A 19,086-nucleotide genomic window follows, 5' to 3' on the forward strand; every position below is an offset into this window, starting at 1 on the left:
GGCAGAAAGGAAATTCAAAAAGAAAATAACTTTCTCTGTAGCATACAGCAGCTGATAAGTACTGAAAGGATTAAGATTTTATAATAGAAGTAATTTACAAATTTAACTTTCTGGCACCAGTTGATTGAAAAAAATAATGTTTTCCAGTGGAGTACCCCTTTAAGAACTCTTCCTCCTGCTGCAGGAATATGTCATATTCCCCTAATACACTGTTTTCCCAAACAGTGTGTCTCCAGCTGTTGCAAAACTACAACTCCCAGCATTGTGCCTAATGCCTTGCATGTATTGTCCTCAATGCCTCCCATATACTCTGTCCCCTCCCATATATTGTGTCTCATGTCTCCCATATATTATGTCTCATGCAGTTGTGATCAGTGAAACAACAACTCCCAGCATGCCCTTACCACTGCCTAGATCAGCCTTTGGCTGTCCAGGCCTGCTGGGAGTTTTAGTTTTTCCAACAGCTGGAGACACTGCCCTAACAGCAAGGTCTGTACAGGAGGATGAGTCCAGTCGTGGCCTGAGGGTGTCATCCGGATGTGAGTGGAGCGTTGGTACAAGAAACGTGTCGGTTGTGACGTTACCTGCAATGTACAATGATGGGTCCGGCTCTAGGAATGCTCTCTTGGATGCGGTTCACCTCTCCCAGGAAGCTCAGGACACCTCCGGGGTCAGAGGGCACACCATGGTCCGGCCAGCTCAAGTATTGATAGTGAAAGATATCCCGGCTGTTGGCACGCTAAAAACACACATGTAACATAGGCAGTTACCAAAAGAGAGACACATACTATAGCCATAGATTTGTGTTTCCCAACTAGGGTGCCTCCAGCTGTTGCAAAACCACAACAGTAGTTTTTTTTTTTTGTAGTTTCGCAACAGCCTAAATAGTTCCAACAAGTGGTACCTGTAAAGACACGGGTAGGTAACCTAAAAACATTGGGTTCAGAAGTTAGTTCCTGAGATGGATCCTTGAGAGGACTACAGAGAATATCACTGTTTGGCTCCTGGCAGTGGAAGGATTATATATATATATATATATATTTTTATATATATATATATATATATATATATATATATATATATTTTTATATATATATATATATATACTGCTCAAAAAAATAAAGGGAACACTAAGATAACACATCCTAGATCTGAATGAATGAACTGAATGAGGTCTAGCATTGTCTTGCATTAGGAGGAACCCAGTTCCAACCGCACCAGCATATGGTCTCACAAGGGGTCTGAGGATCTCATCTCGGTACCTAATGGCAGTCAGTCTACCTCTGACAAGCACATGAAAGGCTGTGTGGCCCCCCAAAGAAATGCCACCCCACACCATTACTGACCCACCCCCAAACCGGTCATGCTGGAGGATGTTGCAGGCAGCAGAACGTTCTCCACGGCATCTCCAGACTATGTCACGTCTGTCACATGTGCTCAGTGTGAACCTGCTTTCATCTGTGAAGAGCACAAGGCGCCAGTGGAAAATTTGCAAATCTTGGTGTTCTCTGGCAAATGCCAAACGTCCTGCATGGTGTTGGGCTGTAAGCACAACCTTCACCTGTGGACGTCGGGCCCTCATACCACCCTCATGGAGTCTGTTTCTGACCGTTTGAGTGGATACATGCATTTTGCAGGGCTCTGGCAGTGCTCCTCCTTGCACAAAGGTGGAGGTAGCGGTCCTGCTGCTGGGTTGTTGCCCTCCTATGGCCTCCTCCACATCTCTTGATGTACTGGCCTGTCTCCTGGTAGCACCTCCATGCTCTGGACACTACGCTGACAGACACAGCAAACCTTCTTGCCACAGCTCGCATTGATGTGCCATCCTGGATTAGCTGCACTACCTGAGCATCTTTTGTTGGCTGCAGACTCCGTCTCATGCTACCACTAGAGTGAAAGCATCGTCAGCATTCAAAAGTGACCAAATCATCAGCCAGGAAGCATAGGAACTGAGAAGTGGTCTGTGGTCACCACCTGCAAAACCACTCCTTTATTGGGGGTGTCTTGCTAATTGACTATAATTTCCACTTGTTGTCTGTTCCATTTGCACAACATCATGTGACATTGATTGTCAATCAGTGTTCTTCCTGAGTGGACAGTTGGATTTCACAGAAGTGTCATTGACTTGGAGTTACATTGTGTTGTTTAAGTGTTCCCTTTATTTTTTTGAGCAGTATATATATATATATATATATATATATATATATATATATATATATACACGCTAAATAACCTACGTCCACCCCTATTACCAGAAAGGAGATGCTGTCAACTATTTATACGTTTCTGGGAAAGCTGGGTTATAACCGTCACCCAGCTTTCCTGATGACAATGCCCTCTATTCTGCCTGGTTGTATACTCACATCACTCAGGAGGGAGATTCGCAGAGTCCGTATCCTGTACTCCATGGCTTCATGTTCTGAAAGAATTTCAACCCAAAAACGTCCAAATTCCTTCCCGTCAGTCCCTGGCTCTGGCCAGTAGAGGACGCATTTAGTCTAGGATGGAATTAAATGGTGAGTATTCGAATTACTGTAATACAGTCCGGAACGACATGAAATGGTCAGAAAGACAAAATACATAAGAGGTTGAATGGGCGCTGTCAGAATCAAAAACTCTTTATATGTTCTACATCTTGACAAAACATTAACCTTTCTAATATACTTCTTAAAAAATGTTATCTCCTTTTTATAAAAATAAAGGGTTATAAAAAATAAAAAAAAAAGTCCACTAGGGGTCCCTATACCATCCAGAACATAATCCCGGCTGCACAGGCATGGACAAAGTCCAAAAAGTGAGGGCAAGACAAGCACTCCTCTGTGCTCACTCCTGTGCTATCAGACTGCAGCATGAGAACAGAGAGGAGGGGGTTACAGGGCAACCACCAGTGACTGTTTAAAGGGGTACTCTGGTGGCAAAAACTTTTTTAATTTTTTTTTTTTAAATCAACTGGTACCAGAAAGTTAAACAGATTTGTAAATGACTTCTATTAAAAAATCTTTACCCTTCCAGTACCTTTTAGCAGCTGTATGCTACAGAGGAAATTCTTTACTTCTTGAATTTCTTTTTTGTGTTGTCCACAGTGCTCTCTGCTGACACCTGATGCCCGTATCAGGAACTGTCCAGAGCAGGAGAAAATCCCCATAGAAAACCTATGCAGCTCTGGACAGTTCCTGGCAGCAGAGAGCACTGTGGACAAGTCAAAAAAGAAATTAAAAAAGTATAGAATTTCCTCTGTAGCATACAGCTGCTAAAAGGTACTGGAAGGGTAAAGATTTTTTTTTAGAAGTCATTTACAAATCTGTTTAACTTTCCGGCACCAGTTGATTTAAAAAAAAAAATAAAAAAATTCTACCGGAGTACTCCTTTAAAGGGGTTATCCAGGAAAAAACTTTTTTTTCATATATCAACTGGCTCCAGAAAGCTAAACAGATTTGTAAATTACTTCTATTAAAAAATCTTAATCCTTTTAGTACTTATGAGCTGATGAAGTTGAGTTGTTCTTTTCTGTCTAAGTGCTCTCTGATGACACCTGTCTCGGGAACCGCCCAGTTTAGAAGCAAATCCCCATAGCAAACCTCTTCTACTCTGTTCAGTTCCCAAGACAAGCAGAGATGTCAGCAGAGAGCACTGTTGCCAGACAGAAAACAACAACTCAACTTCAGCAGCTGATAATTATTGAAAGGATTAAGATTTTTTAATAGGAGTCATTTACAAATTTGTTTACCTTTCTGGAGCCAGTTGATATATAAAAAGTTTTTTTCCTGGAATACCCCTTTAAGGAGACCCAGCCCAGCAGACTCAGGGAGGAAGTGAAGGCATGGTGAGTGAGGGCGGGCTCAGAGTTTGCCTCGGACACGCCCCTTTTGTTTTTCTGATTGAAGTCATTAGTAAAGCTGCAGGGAGATAGAATTGATAGGGGTATTCCAACTTAAAATAACGTATCCATTATCTTTGTTATGGATGGAGCAGCTAGTCGTCCTTGCGCTGCTCCATTTATTCTCTATGGTAGCTGCCCATAGACAATAAATGGAGCGGTGGGGCGCATGCACAACCCGCCTCTCCATTCATAACAAAGAACCGGGCCCCCCCATTATGGCATTCGAGGGAGGTCCCAGCCATCTGACACTTTTCCCCTTTCCTGTGGATAAGTTATTTTGAGTCGGAATACCCCTTTAATTATTTTTCTTTATTTCTATGCAGAGGATATGTCAATTTCAGAGGGACTGCCCGCCCCTCTAATGTGTGTGGGGCCTCCCGACTTCCTCCATGGGGGGGCAGAAGCTTTGGGAAATTGTAATTCAACATGTTTAATTGAATTGGGAAAATAAGCCGCTGCAGGACGCAGCGCTTTACTTCATATGCATGCTCAACCGAACCGAACATGCACGTGTATGGGGGACAGTGGAAGAAATAACTGCCAGGAAGAAACAAACAAACATTTGACCGATGACTATCTATGACAGTGTTCCCCAACCAGGGTGCCTCCAGCTGTTGCAAAACTAACAACTCCCAGCATGCCCGGACAGCCTTCGGCTGTCCGGGCATGCTGGGAGTTGTTAGTTTTGAAACAGCTGGAGGCACCCTGGTTGGGGAACACTGATCTAAGATGTAGCCAACTTTACTTCTTTAAAGGGGTTATCCAGGAAAAAACTTTTTTTTTTAATCAACTGGCTCCAGAAAGCTAAACAGATTTGTAAATTACTTCTATTAAAAAATCTTAATCTTTCTAATAATTATCAGTTGCTGAAGTTGAGTCGTTCTTTCCTGTCTGGAGGAGCTGTCCAGAGTAGAAGCAAATTCCCATAGGAAAACTATTCTGCTCTGTGCAGTTCCTATGGGAATTTGCTTCTACTCTGGACAGCTCCCGAGACACGTGTCATCAGAGAGCACTTAGACAGAAAAGAACAACTCAACTTCAGCAGCTCATAAATACTGAAAGGATTAAGATTTTTTAATAGAAGTAATTTACAAATCTGTTTAACTTTCTGGAGCCAGTTGAGATAAAAAAAAAGTATTTTCCTGGATAACCCCTTTAAGGCTAGGTTCACACTACGGAATTTACACCTGCAATTCCGCTTTGAAATTGCAGGCAGAAATTCCGCTTGCTAAAATGTATAGTGTAGTGAATGGAATTTGTGAACGGAAAATCCGCTTGGAAATTTCCACCTGAAGAATGACGTTGCTCTTTCTTCAGGCGGAAATACTTGCAGAACACATTGCAGTCTATTGGAGACTGCAGTGTTCGCGCGGTCCTAGCGCCGACTGATTTAGTCGGCGTTGGGTGCACTCGGAATCTACGGGCGGAAATTTTCAGCCTGGAGATCCCGTAGTGTGAACCTAGCCTAAAGATAAAAAAAAAAAGAAAGTAAAACAGTACTGTTAAAAACAAAAAACAAACAAAAATAAAGCAGGAAGCCTCACCCGCCCCTTCTCTATCTCTTTTGTAGTCATCACTATGACTCGGCTATTTTCCTGCCATATCATCTCCCAGAAGTGTCCCGTGGTGGATGCCAGACACCCCTGGCAAGCGATGAAGCGTTTGGATGGTTCATCTTCACCCATTAGTTGGTTCTGGGAAAGAGAAAAATCATAAAAAAGTAAAAATAAATAAATAAAAAAAATTTAAAATTTAAATCAAAATTGTCCCTAGGTTTCAAAACTGGCTAATAAATTTTACAAATGGTATAGATGAAGGCTGTGGGGTCTCAACCTTCCACCCAAGACGCTCACCGTCACGTAATTGGCATTGATATAATCTGAGCCTGGAACCTTGGGGTCTCCGCAACGTAGTATAACTCTTGTGTAATCAACTGGAAAGAGAAGAGAGAATAAGATGGGAGAAAAGTTAGGTACCAGTTCAGACTGGAGGGTTTAGGGTAAACCATTGCACACCCTACTCCACCCTGTATGTTAGATTCCCCCCTCAGGCCATGTTCCCATTGGCCGAAAATGTGCAGAATGTCCGACCAGAAAACACTGGTGAACATTACGCAGAATTGAATGTTCTGGCGGGCATTAGGACCGTTCGGAAATGCGTCGTCTCGTAGATGCATTTCCGAGAGGAATCCGCAGAAAGAATAGACATGTCTATTCTTTCTGCGGACGCCGGAATCGGAATTTCCGTGGCAGATGCTGCAGAAAAATCTGTCACGGAAATTGCGATGTGTGCTCAGTGCAGCAGAATCCCATGGAAATCAATGGGACTCTGCTACACTGAAATTTCTGAGCGGAATGAGGGACATTTATCATTGTTGCTTTGGTAAGCGAGTTCTGTAATCATTGGGGGAGATTGATCAAAACCTGTCCAGAGGAAAAGTTGCCCAGTTGCCCATAGCAACCAATCAGATCCCTTCTTTCATTTTTAACAAGGCCTCTGCAAAATGAAAGAAGAGAGCTGATTGGTTGCTATGGGAAACTGGGCAAGATTTCCTCTGGACAGGTTTTTGATAAATCTCCCCCATTGTGGTTTGCTTTGGTTTTGCTTATGTGTGACATATTTATCATATTATCACAGGGGATTGATGAATTTGGCTAAAACAAAGCAAAAAAACAATAAATTACTTCAGAACAGCACTTTGTAACCCCACTTCAAGTCACAGCTGAGAAAAAAATGTGCAAGATTTACATATATATATATATATATATATATATATATATATAAAAATAAGGGGCGGTCACAGACAGCAGAGGGCCCCTGTGTAAAGAACGTGCCCCCCCCCCCCCATAGGTCAATTGTTTTTGGAACCAACCCCCCTTCATATGTCACTTACTCAGGTGGACCCCCATATGTCACTTGCTCAGGGAAGCCCCCACCCATGTCAGTTGCTCAGGAGGACCCCCCCCCCAATATCAGAGTTGTTATTTATTTATTAAGGCCCCCCATATGCAGCAGCTCATTCAGGCCCCTGACATTAGGTAGCATAGTTTCCCCACATTAGGTGGCATAGTTTCCCACATTAACCCCTTAAGGACCAGGCCATTTTACACCTTAGGACTAGAGTGTTTTTTGCACATCTGACCACTGTCACTTTAAACATTAATAACTCTGGAATGCTTTTACTTATCATTCTGATTCCGAGAAAGTTTTTTCGTGACATATTCTACTTTAACATAGTGGTAAATTTTTGTGGTAACTTGCATCCTTTCTTGGTGAAAAATCCCAAAATTTCGTGAAAAAATTGAAAATTTAGCATTTTTCTAACTTTGAAGCTCTCTGCTTGTAAGGAAAATGGATATTCAAAATAAAAATTTTTATTCACAAATACAATATGTCTACTTTATGTTTGCATCATAAAATTGACAAGTTTTTACTTTTGGAAGACACCAGAGGGCTTCAAATTTCAGCAATAATTTTCAAATTTTTCACAAAATTTTCAAACTCACTATTTTTCAGGGACCAGTTCAGGTTTGAAGTGGATTTGAAGGGTCTTCATATTAGAAATACCACATAAAAGACCCCATTATAAAAACTGCACCCCCCAAAGTATTCAAAATGACATTCAGTCAGTGTTTTAACCCTTTAGGTGTTTCACAGGAATAGCAGCAAAGTGAAGGAGAAAATTCACAATCTTCATTTTTTACACTTGCATGTTCTTGTAGACCCAATTTTAGAATTTTTACAAGGGGTAAAAGGAGAAAACTTATACTTGTATTTGTAGCCCAATTTCTCTCGAGTAAGCACATACCTCATATGTCTATGTAAAGTGTTTGGCGGGTGCAGTAGAGGGCTCAGAGGCGAAGGAGCGACAAGGGGATTTTGCAGAGTACATTTTCCTGAAATGGTTTTTGGGGGGCATGTTGCATTAAGGAAGCCCCTATGGTGCCAGAACAGCAACCCCCCCCCCCACATGGCATACCATTTTGGAAACTAGACCCCTTGAGGAATGTAACAAGAAATTAAGTGAGCCTTAATACCCCACAGGTGTTTCACGACTTTTGCATATGTAAAAAAAAAATAATACATTTTCACTAAAATGTGTGTTTCCCCCCAAATTTCACATTTTTTCAAGGGTTAATAGCAGAAAAGACCCCCCAAAATTTGTAACCCCATCTCTTCTGAGTGTGGAGGTACCCCATAAGTTGACCTGAAGTGCACTATGGGCGAACTACAATGCTCAGAAGAGAAGGAGTCATATTTGGCTTTTTGAGAGCAAATTTTGGTCGGGGGGCATGTCGCATTTAGGAAGCCCCTATGGTGTCAGAACAGCAAAAAAAAAAAACACATGGCATACCATTTTGGAAACTAGACCCCTTGAGGAACGTAATAAGGAATAAAGTGAACCTTAATACCCCACAGGGGTTTCACAACTTTTGCATATGTAAAAAAAATTTAAAAAAAATTTCACTAAAATGTGTTTCCCCCCAAATTTCACATTTTTGCAAGGGTTAATAGCAGAAAATACTCCCCAAAATTTGTAACCCATTTGTGGACGTCAAGGGCCCTGCGGTCAAACTACAATGCTCAGAAGAGGAGGAACGCCATTGAGCTTTTGAAGAGTGAATTTGTTTGGAATGGTAGTCAGGGGCCATGCACGTTTACAAAGCCCCCCGTGGTGCCAGAACAGTGGACCCCCCACATATGACCCCATTTTGGAAACTACACCCCTCACAGAATTTAATAAGGGGTGCAGTGAGTATTTACACCCCACTGGCATTTGACAGATCTTTGGAACAGTGGGCTGAGCAAATGAAAAATTAAATTTTTCATTTTCACAGACCACTGTTTCAAAAATCTGTCAGACACCTGTGGGGCGTAAATGCTCCCTGTACCCCTTATTACATTACGTGAGGGGTGTAGTTTCCAAAATGGGGTCACATGTGGGGGGGTCCATTGTAATGGGGGCTTTGTAAACACACCTGGCCTTCAATTCCGGACACATTTTCTCTTCAAAATCCCAATGGCGCTCCCTCTCTTCTGAGCATTGTAGTTCACCTGCCGAGCACTTTACATCCACATTTGGGGTATTTTCTTACTCAGAAGAAATGGGGCTAAAAAATTTTGGGGGCTTTTTTCCTATTTTCCCTTGTGAAAATGAAAAATTTAGGGTAACACCAGCATTTTAGTGAAAAAAAAATAATTTTTTTCATTTTCCCATCCAACTTTAACGAAAATTTGTCAAACACCTGTGGGGTGTTAATGCTCACTATACCTCTTGTTACATTCCGTGAGGGGTGTCGTTTCCAAAATGGGGTCACATGTCGGTATTTATTTTTTGTGTTTATGTCAGAACCGCTGTAAAATTAGCCACCCCTGTGCAAATCACCAATTTAGGCTTCAAATGTACATAGTGCGCTCTCACTCCTGAGCCTTGTTGTGCGTCCGCAGATCATTTTGTGCCCACATATGGGGTATTTCCGTACTCAGGAGAAATTGCGTTACAAATTTTGGGGGTCTTTTTTTCCTTTTACCTCTTGTGAAAATAAAAAGTAAAGGGCAACACCAGCATGTTAGTGTAAATACATTTTTTTTTTACACTAACAGGCTGGTGTAGACCCCAACTTTTCCTTTTCATAAGGGGTAAAAGGAGAAAAAGCCCCCCAAAATTTGTTTAGTGTAATTTCTCCCGAGTACGGAGATACCCCATATGTGGCACTAAACTGTTTCCTTGAAATACGACAGGGCTCCGAAGTACTAAATTAGGGATTGCATAGGGGTGGACATAGGGGTATTCTACACCAGTGATTCCCAAACAGGGTGCCTCCATCTGTTGCTAAACTCCCAGCATGCCTGGACAGTCAGTGGCTCTCCGGAAATGCTGGGAGTTGTTGTTTTGCAACAGCTGGAGGCTCCGTTTTGGAAACACTGCAGTACAATACATTTTTTAATTTTTATTGGGGGGGGGGGGGCATTGTAAGGGGTGTATATGTAGTGTTTTACCCTTTATTATGTGTTAGTGTAGTGTAGTGTTTTTAGGGTACATTCCCACTGGCGGAGGTTTACAGGGAGTTCCCTGCTAGGAGTTTGCGCTGCGGCGAAAAATTTGCCGCAGCTCATACTTGAAGCAGAAAAATTACTGTAAGCCTGCTCGTGTGAATGTACCCTGTACGTTCACATGGGGGGGGGGGGCAAACCTCCAGCTGGAAGTTGCCCCTCTATAAGCAGATCACCCCCTCATTTGACCACTTTTTGGAGCAATTCTTTTTTTTCACCCACTGGAACCCATTGGAAAAGTCCACGCATTGGGCGCCGTGAATCATGCAGATCAGCGCTGTGCTGCATGGAGGGGACATCAAGGAGATGAGATTGTCAGCGTTGTGCCCCATCATTGGAGCTGATTTCCAGCCAGCATTTTTGTATCAGGGGCAGGAAAAGGAACAGCTGTAGAAGCCCATTGAAGTCAATTTTATTTTTATTTTTTTCTACAAAATAACGATTTTGTGAGATTTTCGTGCGGCAATCGCGTAGAAGTCGCATGGATTCCACTCATAATTTAAACTTTTTCACTGAATAAAAGCAATTTTTAAAAGTGCTCTGTGTATTCATGCGGAAATTCTGGTCAAATTAATGCTGATGTGGTGTCCCGGTACCGTATTACATACTGTACCTAGTGTAGAGGTCCCCAAAGTCAGAGTAACTACGCTCAGGTAGGGTTCCTCAGGTGGGACAGCCCCTAGTCGCCTCTCCTTAAATCTAATTGTGTAATGTTAATATATGTATATATTTAATACTAGTATATATCTAGGATAATGTATAGTACTTACCTTGTTTAGCGTCGCAGGACCTTCGGTATGTTGGAGGACCTTAGGAGGTCCTTGGGTCACGTGTTACCCACACATCTTTGTAATGGTGATTGACATCAGTAATGGACCATTTAGCACTAGTCGAGCCCCTGCCCATATAAGGGAGCTGCGTCCAATTATCGCTCTATTGGGTTGCTGCTCTCATGGATGCCGGACTAGCAGGACGGATTTGCGCAACTTGCAAAGACACGCTAGACCTGAAAAACCTACCGACCTTTGCAGAACCAAAACCGTGAGTTCTAATCTACCCCCACTAAAGCTAGTGTGACTACTGGACCGTAACTAATCCCCTAAATCCGGTGGAGCAGCGCATAATACCTAAAAACTCTAAATTGCTAAAGTCCCAACCTTTGTCAATCTCCAAAGAAAGCAGTTGTATGCATAGAGACTGTTCCGTTATTGAAGCTTGCAGAAAATCTTCAGTAAAAGTTACAATTGTTTCAGAAAACTCTCCGGTTGTGGACATTCTATTATTCTCTACCTCCCTATCGCTCTTGGGAAGGGTGGCGGTAGGACAAGCATTACTGAGGAGCCCTCACCCTGGCTTCACGAATAGCAAGGGTTAACAAGCACCCTTAAACTACCGCACAGCTACACTCCCCATACCCTACACCCCCCCAGGCTATCACACTGAAATACAGTAAATAACCAGGTCGCGGCTGAAATTCAGGTAAACTCACAGGGAAGGATATTTTTGTATCGGTTTTTGCTTTTGTTTTCCGGCCGTTGACCCTCTGTCCTCTCGTACAATAAGTTGGCTTCTTGTTTCTGAAGAGCCTGCAAAGGAAAGAGACACAATACTTAAAGGGGTACTCCGGGGGAAAACTTTTTTTTAAAATTTAAATCAACTGGTGCCAGAAAGTTACTGTAAACAGACTAGTAAAAAAAATCTTTACCCTTCCAGTACTTTTTAGCAGCTGCATGCTACAGAGGAAATGCTTTTCTTTTTTAATTTCTTTTTTGTCTTGTCCGCAGTGCTCTCTGCTGACAACTCTGTCCGTATCAGGAACTGTCCAGAGCAGCACAGGTTTGCTATGGGGATTTTCTCCTGTTCTGGACAATTCCTGATACGGGCATCAGGTGTCAGCAGAGAGCACTGTGGACAAGACAAAAAAGAAATTCAAAAAGAAAAGAATTTCCTCTAGAGCATACAGCTGCTAAAAAGTAAAGATTTTTTAATAGAAGTCCTTTACAAATCTATTTTACTTTCTGGCACCAGTTGATTTAAAACAAAATGTTTTCCACCGGAGTACCCCTTTAATAAGGGAAGGTCACATGTAGAGATGAGCGAACTTACAGTAAATTTGATTTGTCACGAACTTCTCGGCTCGGCAGTTGATGGCTTATCCTGCATAAATTAGTTCAGCTTTCAGGTGCTCCGGTGGGCTGGAAAAGGTGGATACAGTCCTAGGAAAGAGTCTCCAGCCCACCGAAGCACCTGATAGCTGAACTAATTTATGCAGGATAAGTCATCAACTGCCGAGCCGAGAAGTTCGTGACGAATCGAATTTACTGTAAGTTCGCTCATCTCTAGTCACATGTAATGGACTTCGGCGTATTTCACGCTGTGGATCAGGTTGCCACCTTTCTTGCAAAAAAAAAAATACCGGACATGCTAATTTGCATAATTAATTATATATGCGTGACATCACAGGACACACATATACGGGGGAATTTTGTCCTTTTCTGACCCCTTAAACTTTTTTATTTCTCCTTATACCGGCCTGTATATGGGCTCATGTTTTGCGCCCCGATCTGTATTTTTTAACAGGACCATTTTTGTTTTGATGTGATTGTTTTGTTTCAATGTGACTTTTTGATTGCTTTTTTATTTATTTATTTAAATTTGGGAGTTGCAGTTAGATACTAACTACAACTCCCAGCATGCCCTGATACAGCTTGTGGTTCAGCAGCTGTCCAAATGAAAATGACCGACCCTAGAGTGAACCCCCTGCCTGTGCGATCCGCTGCTACGAGCAAACACACAGAGATCTGCGCGACTGTAGTAAACTGTGCATGTGTAGTTTACTCACGGACATTGCGGACGCTCCTCTGCTCCCACAGCTAGGCAGAGAGCGGCGCTGATCCCTGTGTGCGCACGTAGCGGCGGATAGCTGACACGAGCGGACATACGGGCACAGGCAAGGGGCTCTCTCTAGGGTCAGTCATCAGTGGATCCATTATCTGTGACCCTCCCTTAAAGGGGTACTCCGCCCCTAGACATCTAAGATAAGATGTCTGATCGCGGGGGTCTAGCTGCTGGGGACCCCCGTAATCTCGGCTGCGGCACCCCAGACATCCGGTGCATGGAGCGAAATTCGCTCAGTGCCAGATGACTAACGATGCAGGGTGGAGGCTTGTGACCTCAATGCAAGTCTATGGGAGGGGGCGTGATGGCCGTCACTCCCCCTCCCATAGACTTGCATTGAGGGGGCGTGGCCGTGACATCACGAGCCTCCGGTACGGAACCCGACGCTCTAAACGAACACGGGGTGCAGCACGGGGATCATGGGGGGTCCCCAGCGCCGGGACCCCCGCAGTCAGACATGTTATCTCCTATCCCCCCTATAGGGACGGAGTATCCCTTTAAGAGTCTACCAGATCTGTCCAAACTTAAAAGCTTCTTTCCAATGAGGACCATGGCATTTTCGGCAGACATTTGGCGGGATCAGCCAACCATCTAATGTGTAAGGCTGTACATGCATGTTGGGAGTTGTAGTTTTGCAACAGCTGGAGGCACCTTGGTTGGAAAACACTGACAAATGATGCCATAGAGAAAAGGATCCGGAGGCCGAGTCTTTTGTTCTCCTGCTAGAGCTGTCTGGCAATGACTTACTTCCCTCTCACTATTGAAAACAACATGCACACTCAGCCAGGCTGAACATGCATGTGTATGGGGGGCTACAGGAGAGATAGCTCTGGGACTAAACATTCTTTCCCCATAGCCAACACCAGATAAGCATCTGAATGTCTACTTTATTTATTTATTCACACAAGCTTTATATAAAAATATACCTAGGCTATTGTTTACACAGTGTATTTTATTAATAATAATAATAATTAAAAAAAAAGTTTGTTTTACAGGCAAAATAAGCCTCAAGTCTTTAAAGGGGTACTCCGGTGAAAACCTTTTTTCTTTTAAATCAACTGGTGGCAGAAAGTTAAACATATTTGTAAATTACTTCTATTAAAAAATCTTAATCCTTCCAGTACTTATTAGCTGCTGAATGCTACAGAGAAAATTCCTTTCTTTTTGGAACACTGTGATGACATCACGAGCACAGTGCTCTCTGCTGACATCTCTGTCCATTTTAGCAACCATGCATAGCAGATGTATGCTAAGGGCAGCATGGTGGCTCAGTGGTTAGCACTGCTGCCTTGCAGCGCTGGGGACTTGGGTTCAAGTCCAATTAAGGACAACAATAAATAAAGCATTATTATTATTATTATTATTATTAAAATAACATCAGCAGAGAGCACTGTGCTCGTGATGTCATCAGAGAGCATTCCAAAAAGAAAAGAATTTCCTCTGTAGTATTCAGCAGCTAATAAGTACAGGAAGGATTAAGATTTTTTAATAGAAGTAATTTACAAATATGTTTAACTTTCTGCCACCAGTTGATTTAAAAGAAAAAAGGTTTTCACCGGAGTACCCCTTTAAGGCTTTTTTTTTGTTTGTTTTTTTATTGCTGCTTTTCAGAGCACTTTATGCAGGTTTTTGTTCTTATGGAGTGTTTAATTGTTTCTTTCCAGGTGATTTATGCAAATTAGATTTTTTTTATTCTTCGGAGGCGTTTTGACAAGAACATGGATAAAAAAAATGTGCACAAAAATCTAAAGTTTTCTAGAAGTAAAGTGATCTAAGGCAATTTTTTTTTTAAATTCACAAAAGCTTTATTTAAAAACATTAAAAACACACAGGCTACTGTTCACACTGTGTATTTTTAAGGGGTTCTCCACCATAAGGTGATTTTAGTACATACCTGCCAGACAGTAATGGACAGGCTTAGGAAGGATCTGCGCTTGTCTTGGAGCTAAACAGCTATCTTATGAGTTGACAATAACACTGTGGCTATCATTTTGTGAACTGGCTATTTTCTGTTGCAGTTCCCTCCCTCCAACTACAAGGCCCATGATTCCTTGTTTGTAAGTGAAAGGTTATTTTTCTCCCTCCCACACATCAGTCAACCCACCCACTCAAACACACCTGTGCTCCCTTCAATGCAATAGACCAGTGTTTTCTAACCAAGGTGCTTCCAGCTGTTGCAAAACTACAATTCCTTGCAGAATGATTTCCCTCCCAGCGGTCACTCCACCCATTAAAGCAGACAGGCTCCCTCTGATCACTTGACTAGTGATGTAATGTCTCGGGCCACACTGCAACCAGGGAAAACCTGAGACAACATTTTGTATGCTGTTAAATATAAACATTGGGGCAAAAATCACATAAGAATTGCGAGACCACCATGAAACACAGGTACAGACACTATATTATGAACTACACTAACTTTACAGCCCCTGTAGCATAGTCAAATAAAAAAGAAATCCTGGAATGTCAAATGTCAAAGATCAAAATAAATTTGTTTTACAAACAAAACAGGCTGAAAATGTTCTAAGGTATATTTTTGTTGCTGCTTTTTGAGCGTTTTATGTTTTTATGGAGCGTATGTTTTTTAAGGTATTTTATGCAAATCAGAATTTAAAAAATGTTCTGATGCGTTTTGACAAGAATGTGTAGAAAAATGTGCCCAAAAATTTAGTTTAATTCACAAAAGCTTTATATAAAAATATTTAAAAAACAAAAAATACCTAGGCTACTGTTCACACATTTGAGCATCAAAAAATATGTTTGCTTTACAATCAAAAATTTTATTTTGTTGATTTTTCGAGTGCTTTCTGCAGGTTTTTGTTTTTATGAAGTGTTTATTTGTTGTTGTTTCTTTTCCAGGTGTTTAAATCAGATTTTTTAAGTGTTCTGAAGCTTTTTAACAAGATCATATATAAAAAAGTGTGACAAAACGTATCCAGGGATAAGACGGTCCGAGGCAAGTGCCATGCACCTTTATTTATTTTTTATTTTTTCACTGCTGGTATGATTACATTCATTAACTTAATGGGATTTGTCAGGAATTTTCCCAGTGATGTTGAAGCAATTTATTACTGATTAAAAAATAAATAGTTTTTTGAGTTGTGGTTTAGGCAGCATTAATGTCAGGTTATATTAGCAAAATGACACAAGACGAAAGATAAGAAGATAAATCAATCATAAACCAAGTACAGAATAGAAACAGATGACATCACGTCAGGTCAACGTCCAATTGATGACTTGGAGAGAAAAGATAGATGGTGATGTAAATGTCAGTATTAAAGGGGTACTCCGGTGGAAATTTAAAAAAACATTATTTTAAATCAGCTGGTGCCAGAAAGTTAAAGGGGTACTCCGCCCCTGGCATCTTATCCCCTATCCAAAGGATAGGGGATAAGATGTTAGATCACCGCGGTCCCGCTGCTGGGGACCCCGGGGATCGCCGCTGCGGCACCCCGCCATCATTATTGCGCAGAACGAGTTCGCTCTGTGCATAATGACGGGCGATACAGGGGCCGAAGCAGCGTGACGTCATGGCTCCGCCCCTCATGACATCACGGCCCGTCCCCTTAATGCAAGTCTATGGCAGGGGGCGTGACGACCGCCACGCCCCCTCCCATAGACTTGTATCGACGGGGCGGGCGTGACGTCACGAGGGGTGGAGCCGTGACGTAACGATGCTCCGGCCCCTGTATCTCCCGTCATTACGTGCAGAGCGTTCTCCCTCTGCGCAGTAATGATAGCGGGGTGCTGCAGCAGCAATCCACGGGGTCCCGAGCAGCGGGACCCCGGCGATCTGACATCTTATCCCCTATCCTTTGGATAGGGGATAAGATGTTTAGGGGTGGAGTACCCCTTTAAACATATTTTTAAATTATGGCAATGTAGAAGAAATGATGGCACTCACCCGGTGAATGGACTTGCAAGGATGACTTTATTTTGTGCTTGTCAACCAAAGTGCATGTGCATAGCAGCGTTCAGCGTTCAGGCAGGTATAAGCGGACAAGGACGCCGGGAGATCCAGCGTGCAGGTTACAGCTGTCTCCCACTTCCGTGCTTCATGAGACCATATCCGCTCCCAGGCTGATCCCAGGTAAATACCTGTAAGACCTCCCCTAGGGGCGGGAACTTAGAACACCATGTGAAATAATTAAACAAACGGTGAACATTGTGTACAGGTTAAAAACACAAAAATGTATAGCAACGCTGGAGTATAACAACTACATGTAACTAACATTTAAATAAAGATGCCTAGGTCCAGATTGTCATTCAGACCAAGTCTGCCTTGTGCGCATGATCCACCTGGCTTCCGTCTGCAGCCTAATACTACTGTTGTGAATTTAACAGATGTGACTTTGAGTGCCGCAGCACTATCAGTTTTGAGCCGGGGCCTTAATTTTTGTTTTCATGAAGTTTTTGATGTGGTTCAGTTTGAAGTTGATTTATTTAAATCTTTGAGAAAGCTTAATTTTAAAAAGTTTTATTCTAATAAATTTAATACGGGTAGTAGTGACATTAAAGATGCCGAAATTCCCATCTCTATTGGCCCCCTTGGGTTTAGCTCTTTCAGTGAAGCGGAGGGCACAGAACTCCAGTGTCTTTCCGATCTCACCGAATTGTTAGGAGGTACTACAGATGTAACTACAGGCCAGCTTACCATCGATGATATTTTTACAGGGGGTGTAAAGTCCAGTTTCAGCCCCCCGACTGCTCCAGGGAGCAACTTTGATCTCTTCCACCACAAAGTGATGGAGGACATCAAGGCTCTTAAATATCCTACCCATACAGATAATTTAAATCAAAAAGAAAGGGAAGCCTTGGCGTGGCTCAGGAACCTTAAAAAATGTAGTCTTTAAAAAGGCTGATAAGGGTGGGAATATTGTCATGTTAACAGAAAAGTACTATATTACAGAAGCTATAAGACAATTAGAGAACTCTTCTAACTATGACAAGCTTGACAGTAATCCCACCCTTAAAATTGCTTCTAAACTAAAAACCCTTCTTAGAAGTGCAGTAGAGAGGGGTGTTCTCTCTGAGAAAATGGCTGTGAAGCTTATTCCTCCTGTTCCTAAGTCCCCAACATGGTATTTTTTACCTAAAATACACAAGGGATTGGAAGCCCCCCACCCCCCCCCCCCCCCGGACGCCCTATTGTGTCCGGGGTGGGCTCCATAAGTGAGTGTATTTCCAGGTATGTTGATTTCTTAATGAGACCTCTCTTAAAAAGTGTCCCTACCTTGGTTAAAGACACCAGTGAGTTTTTGGCTGTCATTGCAGATCTGGATTGGCAAGAAGGGTGTATATTGGCCTCTATAGATATAGAGTCCTTATACACCAATATTCCGCAAGATATGGGCATCGCTTGCATCAGAGAGATGTTAGATAAAACAGATCGCAGTGAGATGTGTGTGGACTTTATCTGTGAAGCCTTGGCATTCATATTGAAAAATAATGCATTTACTTTTGATGAAGTATGGTATAGCCAGACCTCTGGAGTGGCCATGGGCACTCCGGTGGCCTGCACTTTTGCCAATTTATTCATGGTGTCATTTGAGAGAAAATATATATTCTCCACCACGAATCCTTATTCAAGGTTCATCAAGAGTTTCACCCGGTTTGTAGACGACGTGTTCGTCGTCTGGACCGGGTCGGAAGCCGACTTTTCAGATTTCGTCCACCACATCTCACAAAACGACATGAATTTGAGTTTTACTTTTAATGTGAGTACTGTAGAACTAGAGTTCCTTGATGTGTTAGTAAGGGCCAGCAATGAAGGGTTGGTAACTACCGGGTTTAGGAAACCCACGGCAGGGAATTCCTTACTACATTACGGTAGTTACCACCCGGAGCACGTGAAAACTGCTATACCTTATGGCCAAATGTTAAGGCTTAGAAGAATCAATAGTTCTTTTGATAATTTCTGCAGCCAGGCCAGGGACCTCTCCGAGAGATTGGAAAAGAGGGGTTACCCTACCAAGGTCCTGGAGAGAGCCTTTGCAAAAGCATCCAGACAGGACAGGAGAAAACTTCTTAGTGGTTCGGTTAGGAGAAAAGAACAATCGGATAGATTCACCTTCTCCTTTCAGTTCAGCCCTATGCACAATGTAATTCATACAACAATTAATAAACATTGGTTTTTGATACAGAACGATCCTATTCTTGCTGAGTGTTCTGTTATGAAACCAATTGTAGCGTTTCGCAGAGCCACTAATCTAGGTAATATCCTTACTCGCTGTAAATCTGTGTCTTCCCAGAAC

General features: G+C 42.4%; 1 protein-coding gene across 9 annotated transcripts in view; it reads right to left on the minus strand.

Moving 5' to 3' along the window:
• Positions 1–19,086, minus strand: part of PTPN6 (protein tyrosine phosphatase non-receptor type 6) — a 102,528-nt gene that overhangs the window by 11,123 nt on the left and 72,319 nt on the right. For all 9 annotated transcript variants that reach the window (XM_056528994.1, XM_056529002.1, XM_056529003.1 and 6 more), the window contains 5 exons: positions 11,424–11,520; positions 5,734–5,813; positions 5,425–5,574; positions 2,364–2,498; positions 585–739 (listed from right to left, as the gene is read on the minus strand). In XM_056528994.1, coding sequence (XP_056384969.1) covers positions 585–739; positions 2,364–2,498; positions 5,425–5,574; positions 5,734–5,813; positions 11,424–11,520 — 617 coding nt within the window. The remainder of the gene's footprint in view (positions 1–584; positions 740–2,363; positions 2,499–5,424; positions 5,575–5,733; positions 5,814–11,423; positions 11,521–19,086) is intronic.

This window comes from Hyla sarda, chromosome 7 (assembly GCF_029499605.1).
Source record: "Hyla sarda isolate aHylSar1 chromosome 7, aHylSar1.hap1, whole genome shotgun sequence".
In the NCBI taxonomy this organism is placed as follows: Eukaryota; Metazoa; Chordata; class Amphibia; order Anura; family Hylidae; genus Hyla; species Hyla sarda.